A 15,039-nucleotide genomic window follows, 5' to 3' on the forward strand; every position below is an offset into this window, starting at 1 on the left:
ATGCCATCATCCACAATCAGCTCATCCCTGAAAGGAAAATATGGATGAACTGCCATGGGAAGGTTGTGGAGTCGTTGTGGCCAACCATGTTTGATGAACGAGCTGAGAACTTGCAGTGTCTCATCCTCAGCTGTGTGTCCTTTAAGTTCCTCCAGGCGTGAAGACGAGATGCAGCTCACCGTCATGACATCAAAGTTGTCCTCTTCTTCAGGCTGCTGGAAAGTGGAGCTGTCGGGAGCACGAGACAGTGTGTCAGCCAGATACATGTGTTTTCCACATTTATATGTGAGGGTGATGTTGTATTTTTGGAGCCTTAACAACATCCTCTGTAATCTGGCTGGTGCAGCGTGAATAGGTTTCTTTAGTATGGTGACCAGTGGCTGATGGTCTGTTTCTACGACCACAGGCTTGCCATAAATGTAGTCATGAAACGTTGTACATGCGAAAACAACAGCCAGCAGCTCCTTTTCTATCTGAGCATATCTGGTTTCAGTGTCTGTCAGAGTACGTGAAGCATATGCCACAGGTCGCCCTTCCTGTAAGCAAGCTGCACCAAGACCATACTGTGATGCATCGCACGTTAGTGTCACAGGTTTGCTGACATCATAATATGACAGAACAGGTGGATTAGACATGTGCTCTTTAAGTGCTTCAAACGTAGTCTGATGCTGTGTGTCCCACATCCACTCGCTGTCCTTGTGTGTGAGCTGTCGCAGAGGAGCTGACAGATGGCTGAAGTTTGGAATGAATTTTCCAAGATATTTGACCATCCCCAGGAACCTCTGCAGGACTTGGACATCTGTTGGAACTGGCATCTCTCTGATTGCGGCTGTTTTGAAAGGGTCTGCTTTAAGCCCCTTGCTTGTGAAAATGTGTCCGACATAACTGACCTGATTCAGCCGGAATTTGCACTTTAATGGGTTTAGTCGCAGGTTTACTTCTCTGGCACGATCAAGGACTTTTCTCAGGTTGTCGTCATGTTCTTTCATGGTTCTTCCGCCGATGACTATATCATCAACAATGATGGCACATACCCAGCGAATATCTGCTCCATGGCTCTCTGAAACACCTCGCTGGCAGCGTTAAGACCAAAAGGCATTCTGAGGAACCTGAAACGACCAAAACAAGTGCTGAAGGTGGTTAGCATGGATGATTTTTGATCCAATGACACCTGCCAAAAAGAATTCTTAGCATCCAAAACAGAGAACACAGTAGCATTTGACATTATTGCAGCCACTTCTTCTACTGTGCGCATGGGATGGTGTGGTCTTTTCAGAATCAGAATCAGAAAGGGTTTTATTGCCAAATGTTGAGCGGGTTTACAACATTAGGAAATTGCTGCGGTGCTTCAGTGCAAACATACTGTTATAAATTAAGCTTAAATAGACATGAAAATAAAAATGAGAATAAGAATTAAAAGTGCTATGTAGATAGATAGATATATACATGATATATACATGAGTGCAGGTGGTGATCAGTGCCAAACATGGAATGATGCAGTGAACACAGCGCAGGGTCATGTGTTAGTGGTGGGAACAGTCATACGGTTATTGTTCATGTGTCCAACAGCAGAGGGGAAGAAACTGTTCTTATGGCGAGAGGTTCTGGTGCGAATGGACCGGAGCCTCCTGCCTGAGGGGAGCAGGTCAAACAGACTGTGTCCAGGGTGAGAAGGGTCAGCTGAGATCCGAGCTGCACGCCCCAGTGTCCTTGAGGTGTACAGGTCCTGCAGAGATGGGAGTCTGCAGCCAATCACCTTCTCAGCAGAGCGCACAACACGCTGCAGTCTCTGTTTGTCCCTGATAGTGGCTCCAGCGTACCACACGGTGACGGAGGAGGTGAGGATGGACTCGATGATTGCAGTGTAGAATTGCATCATCGTCCGTGTTGGCAGGTTGAATTTCTTCAGCTGCCTCAGGAAGTACATCCTCTGCTGGGCTTTCTTAATGACGGAGGTGATGGTGGGCTCCCACTTCAGGTCCTGGGTGATGGTGGTACCCAGGAAGCGGAATGAGTCCACAGAGGTGATGGGGGTGTCAGTCAGGATGATGGGGGAAAGTGGAGCTGTGTGCTTCCTGAAGTCCACAATAATCTCCACTGTCTTCTGGGCATTCAGCACCAGGTTGTTGTGGCTGCACCAGGACACCAGACGTTCAACCTCCCTCCTGTAGGCAGACTCATCCCCATCCGAGATGAGTCCAATAACGGTGGTGTCATCTGCAAACTTGATTAGCTTGACAGAATGGTGGGTGGAGGTGCAGCAGTTAGTATACAGGGAGAAGAGCAGGGGAGAAAGAACACAGCCCTGAGGGGAGCCGGTGCTGATGGTCCGGGAGTCCGAGACATTCTTTCCCAGCCTCACGTGCTGCTTCCTGTCCGTCAGGAAGTCAGTGATCCACCGGCAGATGGGATCAGGCACATTCATCTGGGAAAGCTTGCCTCGGAGATGGTCTGGAACGATGGTGTTGAAGGCAGAGCTGAAGTCCACAAACAGGATCCTGGCGTAGGTTCCTGGGGAGTCCAGATGCTGCAGGATGAAGTGTAGGGCCATGTTGATGGCGTCATCTACAGACCTGTTGGCTCTGTATGCAAACTGCAGGGGGTCCAGGAGGGGGGCTGTGAGGGTCTTGAGATAGGAGAGAACCAGGCGCTCAAAAGACTTCATGACCACAGATGTCAGAGCCACGGGTCTGTAGTCATTTAGTCCAGTGATCCTAGGTTTCTTGGGGACAGGGATTATGGTAGAGGACTTGAAGCAGGCAGGCACATGACATACCTGCAGTGAGGAGTTGAAAATGCCAGAAAACACTGGGGCCAGCTCGTTTGCACAGTGTCTGAGGGTGGCAGGAGACACACCGTCTGGGCCGGGAGCTTTTCGAGCATTCAGACTCTTAAACTGCTTCCTCACACCTTCTTCATGAATATGAAGAGTTGTAGTGGGAGGAGGTGGTGTGAAATCCTCTTTTGTGTGGGATGAGGAGGGGGGTGTTGTAGGTGAAGTGTTTGAAGGTGGTGATGGCTCTATGGAGGGGGGAGAGGTGGGGGAATGAGTGTCCAAAGTGTCTCTATTGTTGGGGCCGTTGGAGGTGTGAAGACTTCCTGATGGCTCGTCAAAACGGCAGTAAAAGTCGTTGAGGGTGTTGGCCAAGAGCAAGTCATCAGTGGAGTGGGGGGTTTTGGCTTGTAGTTGGTGATATTCCTAAAACCTTTCCACACAGAGGCCGAGTCATTCTCTGAGATCTGCTGCTGCATCTTCTCAGAGTGCTGGTGTTTAGCAATGTCCACTTCTTTAGTGAACCTGTACTTGGCCTCTCTGTAGCAGTCCCTGTCTCCGCTTCTGAACGCCTTTCTCTTTTCCAGCCACAGCTTTTTGAGTTTAGGAGTAAACCAGGGTTTGTCATTGTTATAACTCACCCTGGTGCGTGATGGCACAATGCTGTCCTCACAGAAGTGGATATAGGAGGTGACAGTGTCCGTAAACTCGTCCAAGCTGTTAGAAGCAGCCTTCATTGTGTCCCAGTCTGTAGACTCCAAACACATGCGAAGCTCCTCCACAGCCCCGTTGCTCCACAGTTTTTTGGTCCTCATGACAGGTTTGGAGAGCTTCAGCCTCTGTCTGTACGCGGGGATTAGGTGGATCATGACGTGGTCAGAAAGTCTGAGTGAAGCGCGGGGCACCGCACGATAGGCCCCGCTGATCGTGCTGTAACAGTGGTCTAATGTCCTCTCCTCTCTGGTCGGGCATTTAATATACTGCTTGTATTTGGGAAGCTCATGGCTCAGATTGGCTTTGTTAAAGTCCCCAAGAGCAATGATGAGAGAGTCCGGGAATATCCGCTCCATGTGCAGTATCTGCTCCACGAGTGCGCACTGAGCTGCCTGCGCATCCGCATCTGGCGGGATGTAAACAGCGGCCAGGATGAATGAAGTAAACTCCCGCGGAGAATAAAACGGTTTGCAGTGAATAAAAAGGTATTCCAGAGAGGAAGAGCAGTGCTGAGCAATCACTGTTACATCTGTGCACCAGCCACTATTAATGTAGAAGCAGAGACCTCCACCTTTGGTCTTACCAGAGAGAGAGGCCTGCCGGTCCGCGCGCAGCAGATGAAAGCCTTCCAGCTTGAGCACGCAGTCCAGGATGTCCTCACAGAGTCACGACTCCGTAAAACATAAGACACAGGAGGAGGCAAAGTCTCTGTTCATGCTTCTCATCAAGGCCAGCTCGTCCTGATGAGCGTACATTGGAATGGAAGATCCCAGGAAGAGCAGTTCGCAGTCCACGTCTCCTCAGACGCACGAGTGCGCCGGCTCGCTTACCTCTCTTTCGGCGTCTCACTTTCCTGATCAGAGTCTGCAGTAAATCTGCCGCAGATGCGACAAATATTGGAAGTAAATCCGCAGGTGTTGTAGTCCTGTACTTAAGAAACTCTTCTCTGGTGTAAGAATATCCAGAGCGTTCTCACTCCCGAGGCGTAACATGTCGACGTTTTGTCACGTCCCGCGGCGTTCCTGAGGAACGCGAAAGGAGACCTTCGGCGTTCTTATGGTACGCGGCGGGTTATGGCTGGAATCCAGTGAATGACACTTCCGCGGTAATAGACGTTCCAGCCCTGTATTCCAGCCCTAAACCTAACCTTATCCCTAGCCCTAACCATAACCTTATTCCTGACCTTAACCAGGTCTTTAATGATGTTAAATAGCGTGTTTCTAAGCGATTTGAAGAAAAAGAGCGAACATGTGTAGATTCAGTCCAGACGGTTCTCATATGTCCTCTTTTTTCCGAGGTCGTCATTTAGGAACGTGGTGGGTAGCCGAAAACGTAATATGGTGACGATTTGTCACCTAGCGTAAAATGTTACGCTTTGGGAGTGAGAACGGGTTGGAATATCCAGAGGAGTGCCCAGACACAGAAGTTATGCACAAAAACAAAACAGAAGTAACGCACTGAAGCACCAGGGCATCCATACGCGGCGCCATCTTGGATAGATTCAGAGCAGTGTTTAAATCTCGAGGATTTATGCATATCCTGATTTCATCTTTGCCCTTCTTGTTGGTGGCTACCATGGAAGACACCCAGTCTGTCGGCTCTGAGACGGGAGTAATGACGCCTAATTTCTCCATCCTGACCAGCTCTGCCTTGACCCTGTCTTTCATGGCCAAAGGGATGCGATGTGCTGGGCGAACAACTGGTTTCACATCTGGGTTCAGTGTCATGCGATAGGTGACTGGCAACCTCCCAAGCTCATCAGAAAATAAGTCGCTGCATTCTGTGATAAGCTGTTATCACAGAATATAGCTGACAGGTCATCTGCAGACATGCTCAATTGGTGGACGTCATTGCTGAATGATACAAGTCCCATTTCTCTGCATGCACATAGTCCAAGTATTGGCTGAACATCTTCATTAATAACAAAGAATGATAGCACATGTGGCTGCCCATGCAGAAAACACTGCAGCTTAATTACACCTGAGGTTTGAATCTTGCTGCCTCCAAATGCTACTAGGTTAACGGACTGGGGGTGTGCTTTCATTTGTTTATCTGCTCTTATAATGTTAACTGTTTTCTTGGGAACCACATTACATTTAGCACCTGTGTCCACCTTCATCTCAACAGGAATCCCATTAATCTGCACGGTGACAAAAACTTCCTCTTTGTGTTTCACATGCACATCAGTCGCATGGATTGCATATTGCAGATTTACACCATCAACGTAGAATGTGTCATCTCCGCTGTCATCAGCTTGGTCTGGTTCCACATGATGAACTGACTTTCTGTTTCTTGCTACATTTTGGGTAGGCTGAACAGCTCTGCAGCGTTTCTTAAAATGATTCCACTTTTTGCATGCATGACACTGCTGCCCAAAAGCTGGACATTTGCTCTTTTTTGCAACATGAGCGCCCCCACAGTTAGTACAGTTAGTGGCATGCTGTGTTTCAGACCTGTCTCCTTGTATTTTCATTTTATCTCCTCTGTGCTTTTTTGTACATGTGGGCTGGAGCACATCAACATTTGATGCAGATTGTTGAGGAAAAGCAAGTGTTTTATTATGCTCTTCAGTCATTTCATGAATCTGGCAGACGGATAAGGCTTTTGCTAGCGTTAAATCACTATCACGCAGTAGCACTTTCCTTAAATTGTCATTGTTGATGCCACAAACTAGTCTGTCTCTTATTAGTTCTTCACTCAGATCACCAAATCTGCAGCTTTTTGCTTTAATCCGTAAATCACTTACATAGGATTCAACAGTCTCGCCAGTCCTCTGATTCCGCGTGTTGAACTTGTGTCTTTCCATAGTGACGTTGGTTTGTGGGCTGCACATTTCTCTGAATTTCCTTTTGAGGCACTCAGGATCCTCCTTCGATTCTGCAGGAATGAGGACTCATCCTCCATCACCGGGCTCTCTCACTTCTGGCGCGTAAACAAAAGACCGCTCCCGTTCTATAGCTTCGGGACCTGCTAAGTTGAGCAATATGTAGGCTTGTGTGCCGCCGCTATAAAAATGTCAGACTCTTGCTCAAAAATGCGCCAATTTTCAGCAACATTACCATCGAAAACAAGCGGGTCAGGCCTCCTGAATCCTTCCGCCATGCTGTCTGCAGTCCGGATACAAAAAAATGCACCCACAAAATAGACTTGAGACGGGGAAAAAAAATACTGTTCGTGTTCCGACGCTTCTGACACCATGTTGTATGTTCACCAGTATGATAATGATGAAGCAGTAATCTCAGTTAACGTGGTTTTATTAACCAGCACAGCAGCAGAGAACTTACATGCTTGGATTCAATAACGGAATGGCGCCTATACCACTCAAAACATACAGACACCTACACGGAGGTACGGCAAGCGGATTAGGACAAAATACCAAACTAACAGCAGGTTATCTACAATCAGTAAATAATTTTTGATTCTATTTTACTAAAAGAAAAAATGCATTTTTCAGGACAAATACACGTACACCTGATGTAATATTAACACTTTATTCATCTGATTATCTTCTAGATGTCAGTAAACTCTTCCTCTTCCAGTGACTCCACTTTTCTTCACCCAAACCTTTCTTCAATTAACGCCCACATTCCAGTTTACCTTGAATGCCTCATGTCAGAACCAGGCTCTCTCATCTTCACCACATTCAGCATCACAAATTTGTTCCTCCTCCTCCCTCTCTGCATCTTCATCCTCTACCATGGCTTCCAAGAATGGCGTAAGAAGTGCTCCCCCTCTACGATAAGCCACTCTGACAGCTTCACCTACCACCTGGTCATCATGGAGCTGGTCGGCATCTCAGGGAATATCCTCAGCTGCTGTGGTATCTACAAGAAAAATTTGAACATGTTAGAAGTAGGGGACACTCTTTTTACTTTGACGTGGTACGGAGAGAATTACTTTCAAACTCTGACCTGCGTGGAGCACTATCTGGCTGTTGTTCACCCCATAACTTATGTGAGCCTGAAAAACCAAAGAGGGATCAGAATCCGAAACATAAACATTGGCTGTATTTGGCTGTTTTGCTTTATAGGTATAGGCTGGGTGACGAATAATAATGCCTTTCTCTTTTTGGATTTTTGCCATTTGATACTATTGCTGATGGTTGTCTCCTTCTGCAGCCTTTCTGTTCTTTGTGGTTTGATTCATTCAGGACCAAGAAAACACGGTGGAGGCTTTGACCAGTCAAAGCAGAAGGTGTTTTACACCATTGTAGTCATACTGGGGCTGCTGGTATTAAGGTTTTCTTGGGGTCTGGTTTGGGCTGTACAGTGCATTTCAAGAGAAAATGTTAATTGTGTTACAATCGGAAGTCAAGTCTGGTTTAATCTGCCGAGCAGTCTGGTGTTACCACTGCTATTTCTACACAGAAATGGTAAATGTGTGAGCTGTATAAGCAACAATTAGTAAAAATGGGTCTAACTTTGAATAAAAAAAAAAAAAATTAAAAAAAACCAAAAAAAAACATATATATATATATATATATATATATATATATATATATATAGTCTTGTGTGTGTCTTTCAGAGTCACTTACCACAGGTGTCTTACCCTTGTTTTTGGAGAACGTACCACTTATATAAGTTTTGATTTTTTTATGCTTCATTGCCTGAATGTCACCAGACAGATGCAAAAACATGACATTTTTAGGAGGAAGACATAACTTAGATCTTGGCATTAAGAGTGACATGTGAAGGGAATTTATGCTCGGACGAAGGGGCCTTTTTATATCAATGTGGACATCATTGTCTTAATCTATCTGCTAAGCTGCTGCAGCAATTGTATGTGTGTGCATGAATACATATTGTAATGCATTAGGATTATTTATTTTTGGTCCATTGAGTCTCTATAATAATTATGGTAATACAAAACTCCAATTTTTACCATATACAGAGAAAGAAAAAAGTAAAGAAAGAAAGGAAGAAGACCAAATCTGAAGTCCTGCTATTGTTTCTTGAAATGTTTTTTTTTCCTTTACTGTTATTTACCTTTAGGAGTTGTGTGAAAATATGATATTTCTCTATCACTGTATGCCCTTCTAATATATAATAATTTATATTCTTTCTTCAATTATTATCAGTTGCTATGTAAAGCACAGGTTTCATGTATTAAAGAATACTAATAAAAACATGAAATACTTTAAATCTATTCTTTTAATTCTGAACCTGCATATACATAAGAAAATCCATCCATCATTTGCTTCTGCGTATCCTTTTCAGGGTCGCGGGGCGCGCTGGAGCCTATCCCAGCTGTCTCAGGGAGAGAGGCAGGGTACACCCTGGACAGGTCACCAGTCTGTCACAGGGCTAATACATAGACAAAGATAACCATTCACACTGACATTCACTCCCACATTCACACCCATGGGCAATTTAGAGTTTCCAGTTAACCTATCCCCACTAAGTGCATGTCTTTGGCCTGTGGGTGGAAGCTGAAATACTCAGAGAGAACCCACGCAAACACGGGGAGAACATGCAAACTCCACACAGAAAGACCCTGGCCTGAGAAAAGAAAAGAAAAAGGAAAGAAAATAAATAGAAAAGCAAATTCAGATGATCTTATAATTATAATAAGCTATAAAATGTAGCTTAACTTAATTTACCTACACAAACATAACAACTATCAACTATCAACAAGTATCCAACAGACCGTGCCAGAAGACAAAGATTTTTGATAACATTCGAAGCGAGTGTATCTTTTTTAGATTGTAATGTTCTCCCTCAGTACCTGATGTGGTGCTGTTCACCCTGTGCTGTGCACTTTCCTACTATGTTCGTTTCAGGTGACATCAAGGACATGTGCTACAAAGCACGTTCTGATTACCTAACATCAGGAATCCGGACAGAAAACCACACAATAAGAATTATCAAGTCAATAAGTCAACACAGGTTTTCACAATTTAGCTTTGAGCACATTAACATGAGAGAAGTGCATTTGGCAAGTGTACTGGCAGACTGATTTTACAAAGGAATATAAAATGTAACAGGCTGGACTGGTAGTCTGCCATACTGGGAATTTGCGTGGTGGGCTGATACACTGGGTCAATATTGTGTGTTTTTTTCTCTCGCTGAAAATGCTACATCCAGATGAACAGAATAACATTTTTGGAACTTATTTTTTTTGTTTTTAATATAATTATACAAGCTATCAGTTGGCTTGAAGGGCCGCTGTTAGCAGCTGCATTGTCAGCAGTAGAACCAGCAACAGCTAGTAACAAGCTCTCACAGTCAGACAAAGTTGCTGATGCTAGCGTAAGCCATGCGGTAGTGTAGGAGAAGTAAGTAAGTGTTATTATTATTAAGCGCTTTTCACAGACAGACAGTCACAAAGTGCTGTACACAAAGATTGAAAGAAACAGTACATTCAATAGACATTATACACAATGTAAAAGGTTAAATATAAGATAAATAATGTGAAGAATATAAAATACGTAGATTAAAAAAAAAGGCTTGTTTGAACAGAAAAGTTTTTAGCTGCTTTTTAAAAGGATCCACAGAGTCAACCACACGCAATTGTGGTGGTAAACTGTTCCACAGTCTTGGTGCAACAGACTGAAAATCTCTGTCCCCTTTTGTCTTCAGTCGTGCACGGAGAACACCCAACAGACTCTGAGTCTGTGAGCGGAGACGACAAGCAGCAGTGTATTTTATAAGAAGCTTGGATAACTAATCTGGGACTTGGCCATTTAGTGCTCTGTATGTTAAAACAAGAATTTTAAAGTGAATTCTGAACTCTATTGGTAGCCAATGTAAAGAATTTAAGATGGGAGTAATGTGAGCACGCTTGCTATAATGAGTTAGTATACTGGCTGCTGCGTTTTTTATTGCCTGGAGGCGAGAGAGAGATGATTTATCCAAGCTAGTAAACAGGGAATTACAGTAATCTAAACGTAATTACACAAATACATGAATGAGTTTTTCCAGTTCAGCTGAGGAAACCATATATCACAGTTTAGAGATGTTTCTTAAGTGAAAGAAACAGGAACGAGACAAAGATTTTGCATGACAGTCAAGGCCCAGAGAAGAGTCAAATATTACTCCAAAATATTGAATATTTGCCTTGACAGAAGGACAGAAAGAGGCAAGAACCTGACTAATTTTAGAATGTAGCTCAGGAGGAGCTATGATCATGGTCTTGGTATTGTTCGTATTTAGAACAAAGTAGTTGCTTGAAAGCCAATCATACACCTGAGTTAAACACTGGACTAGGGTGGACAGCCTATCCAGCTGATGAGGACATATGCAGCTGAATGTCATCAGCATAAAAATGATAAGACAGGTTGCTAAAAGATTGAATAATACCATCTAAAGGAAGCATATAAAAAGAAAATAATAATAGACCTAAAAGTGAACCCTGTGGAACCCCACAGGTCAGGGCAGCAATGTTAGAGGTGAACCTATCAGTCCTAACAGAAAAGGTCCTATCTGACTAATAGGAAGAAAACTAGTCTAGGGCAGAGCCAGATATACCAGCCCAAACCTTAAGCCTGTTAAGTAGGATTTTGTGGTCGATGGTATCAAAGGCTGCGCTAAGATCAAGCAAGAACATGGGCTAAGATAACAGAACAATTCCCTGCATCAGATGCCATTAATAGATCATTATAGACTTTTAAGAGAGTGGTCTCTGTAGAGTGCTGCTTTTGAAAGCCAGACTAAAAAGGGACACAACTCAGTAATTTATAGTGACCTGAATTGATTTTCAACAGTTTTTTCTAGTAATTGTCAGGTTCCTGGGTCTGTTGACCCAGCGTTTTAAGTTTTAGTTTATTTGGATGTTATTTATGTTTAAGTTCATTAGATTAGCGAAGTTCATTTGGTTATTAGACTCCATGTGTTTTCTTCCCCTGTATTTAAGTTTCCCTCACCCTTTGTGTATATATCCTGCGTGTCTTATCTTGTCAAGTTTATATTGTCATGTCTGCATCTTTTGTTTCCTCTTTTATTTTGAAGGTCTGTGTCCTATGTCAGTGCAGTCAGCTTTGCTTCCTTTGTCTTGTTATGTCTGACACTAGTCAGCTGTTTCCCCATGTGTTTCCACTTCCCCTAATCACCCTTGTGTGTATTTAGTCTGTGTGTTTCTGTTCATTCTTTGTCAGGTTGTCTGTTGTTCACGCCATGTTTTCCATGCCATGTTTCCAAGTTTCATGTCTAGGTTTTTCCTTGTTGTTTATTTAGTTCTCCAAGTTTAGGTTGATGTTAGTTTTACTTCAGTTTGCCTTGCCCTTTGTTTGCACCTTTTTTACCAGCCTTATTAAACGGCTCGCTTTTTGTTAATATTCAAGTTTTGGTCCAAGTTCCTTCGTGTCTGCATTTTGGGTCCTCCACGTCAAATTCCTACAGTCTGCCTCTGCCAGACTGTGACAGTAATTTCCGTAAATAATGGCAATTTTGAAATAGGCTGATAGTTGGTAGTGTAGCTAGGATCTAAATTCTGTTTTGTTTTGTTTTTTATTAGAGGAGTTACTTCTGAATGTTTAAAATAAGACAGAACACAGCCTTGCCTCAGTGACAGTAGTCCCAGGATGAGATGGACGAAAATGTAAGTGTAAAGAAAATAGATGGGGACATAATTAGAAAGGGAGAGATACAAGTAAAATGACTAGTTACTTTGATCATGATAGCTAAGCATAGCATTTATCTGTCATATGCTGCACTCCGGTGAAACTAAGATTTCCTAACCCAAAACAACTGGGCCACCCTGACTGAAAAGAAAACTGTGCCATTATCAATAGTCAAACAAATTAAAGATTCTGAGCTTTAGTTTCCCTGGAAAATATGAGAGCAATAAGAAATTTTCCTATAGAAATTAACTGTGAAGAAAAAACATTCATAACATATGCACTTGTTGTGCAACATGCAAAAACTCCCACAGCCCTCCTTTCACCTGCTACACAAACACATGAACTAATCTATAAAAGTGATGTATATTCCAGCCTGATATCACTTTACTACAGTCTTAAACACAGCAAGAGAAGGTTGGGCTGCTGGCAAGGTGAGTGTCCTCTAAAACCTGTCTCAAAATTTCATTTACCAATATTTGAGGATGAAATGACATTTTATTGATGATAATAATATGGAGAATTCAACCAAAAATCTAAAATCGGAACTCATGTATATTTTTAGAGATTAGTCAGTGGAGTCAGTGGAAAAATAAATAAAATAAATAAATAAAATGAAGAATTGTAATTGGTTATTAAATAAAATAACTTTTTTTAATCATATTTTTATAAATAATTGCTGTGGTTAGTCATGCCACAAAGGAAGAGAGTTACAGGAGAGGATGTTGAAGTATTTCAAACATTTACGCCATGTGATGTGCATTAATTATAAAAATAAAGCTATAATTTACATTTAAAGTCATCTTATCAATCATTACAAAAAAAATAACACTGTTGGGAAATAAAACACACTTTTTAAAAGTTTGGTTTTGTTTTTTAAAAAAAAAACTGAGGTCAGATTGAATATTTTCAAATGCACATTTATGAAAGGGACATGGAAGATATCTTCATAACAGGGTGGAGTTAGCCACATATAGGTATGTGTTTGTATGTGTATTTAAGGGAAACCATTTCTTGAAATATCTGATAAAGTCTGATTGTTGTAGTTTTCTTAGTTCTTTCTAGGTCTTGTAATTCAAACACAGTGTGCGCTTTCACTTTCTTATTGTGGGTGTTCTGCAGTGCTCACAAACACTGTTATGACTGAAATTTGCAATTTGAATATATTTGTTGCAGGAAATCCTCTGGCCTTCTTATAGAGTGTTATTTTCTAGGGTGACACTGTTTTACCTGTCAGTATTACATCTTACAGTTAACACTTCTGCTGTACCTGCAGTCTTTTGGTTGACTCTTCTGAAAGGACAGATATAATTGTCATGGTCCTGGGTCCTGACAATAATTCATTGTAATTTCCACATTTAGTTAATCCACCCTCTCTTATTCTTTTCCAGATATGTCAAGAAACTTGTCTTCCTAAGGCTTCCCCCTTCATCCAAATCTTTCTTCTATTGGATTCCACCTTCCTTTAGGCATGGATTGTCTCCTCTTCAGTCCAAGCTCTGTAATCTTCTTCACATACAACCTCATCACTATTTTTTTCCTCCTTCCAATCTGCATCTTCATCCTCTACCGTGGTCTCCAAGAATGGTGGGAAAAGCACTCCATCTCCTCAACAGCACCAATGAGGCACTCTGACTGCTTCACTTACCACACTGTCATTGTAGATCTGATTGGAACCTTTGGGTGTATCATCTGCTCTTGTGGTCTCTACATAGATAATTTAATAGTAATTTTAGTTGGGGGGACTTTTTATTCTTTCATCTGGTCTGGAGAGACTGTCTTCCATGTTCTGACATGTGTGGAGCGCTACCTGGCAGTTGTTCATCCTACCACCTACCTCAGCCTAAGAAAAGAACGAGGAATAAGAATCAGAAATTTCAGCATTGGATGTGTCTGGCTCTTTTGCTTTTGCAGGGTTGCCTGCAGTGATGGATGACATCGTCTTTAAAAGTGTCAATTTTTTCCTCTTGATATTATCTATAATAATCTCCTCTTTCTGCAGCCTTTCTGTTATCTTTGTTTTGATTCGTCCAGGCCCAGGAAAACATGGTGGGAACAGGGAAAGGGTTGTCCAATCAAAGAAAAAGGCATATACCATTGTGGCCATATTGGGTGTTCTGGTGTTGAGGTTCGCTAGTGGCCTGGTGAGAGGTGTTCTGTATATTTTAAAAAGTACGGATTGTGACCTAATAACAAGTGTTGTCTGGATTAACTTACCCTGCAGTCTGGTGTTACCGATGCTATTTCTACACAGAACGGGAATTTATGTGCTGTCAGAAAAGAAAATGTATTGAAGTTAAGTCTAGATTGGCTTAGATCAGGGTTTTCAAACTCATCTTACATTACGGCCCAATTAGAGCCAACTTTAATCTTATGTGGGCCAGACAGGTTTCCCCAAATCTTATAAACAGTATATTTGCATAATGACTGATACCAGCCCACTGAAGGAACAATGGGCTGGGAGCTCAGTTCCTTAAGTTCCTTAAGAGAAAGAATCATAACTTCAACAGCATAAATTCAAGTATAGTAGTAAAGGTGATTCGTAAAATAACTCAAATGTATAATTTGATTAATTTGGTTTATAGTTAATGATCAATGGGGAGGTCTTTATCAGTAGAAAAAGCTGTAAAACTTGTAAAAATACAGTTAAAAATCCAAAATTTAGGTCCACCTTCACATATTCCAAAGTCATCCAGTGGACCGGATTAGTCTTCACCACGCCGATTCTGTGTCCCTGGCCTTATGTTTGACATCCCTGGTTTTATTTCAAATTACTCTAGGTGCACTTAGATAGACCAGTGGTCTATCTAAGTGCACCTAGAGTAATTTGAAATAAAACCAGGGACCACCAAATGAGCTGCATAATTTGACTTTGTCCATGATTTAGACTCTCCTGTGTCCCGTTTTCCCCAAAAAATATAGCATGCTGGCCAAGTTGCCATTGCAGTTTTCCACATTATTCAGTTGCTTGGAATAATACTTTTGTCCATAAACTGTA

At 42.4% G+C, this 15,039-nt stretch overlaps 1 protein-coding gene and 1 pseudogene across 1 annotated transcript; both read left to right on the top strand.

Annotated features, from left to right (window-relative positions):
• The first annotated feature begins 7,000 nt into the window (after positions 1-7,000).
• Positions 7,001-7,891, top strand: LOC146713996 (uncharacterized). The gene has a single exon (XM_085439404.1). It carries the CDS (start codon positions 7,001-7,003, stop codon positions 7,889-7,891), a length of 891 nt encoding a protein of 296 aa, XP_085295530.1.
• Positions 7,892-13,512: 5,621 nt separating this feature from the next.
• Positions 13,513-14,335, top strand: LOC146713997 (uncharacterized; annotated as a pseudogene).
• The last annotated feature ends 704 nt before the right edge of the window (positions 14,336-15,039 follow it).

This window comes from Copadichromis virginalis, linkage group LG3 (assembly GCF_057382275.1).
Source record: "Copadichromis virginalis isolate Kocher_CV1m ecotype Utaka linkage group LG3, C_Virginalis_male_GT1.1, whole genome shotgun sequence".
Classification (NCBI taxonomy): Eukaryota; Metazoa; Chordata; class Actinopteri; order Cichliformes; family Cichlidae; genus Copadichromis; species Copadichromis virginalis.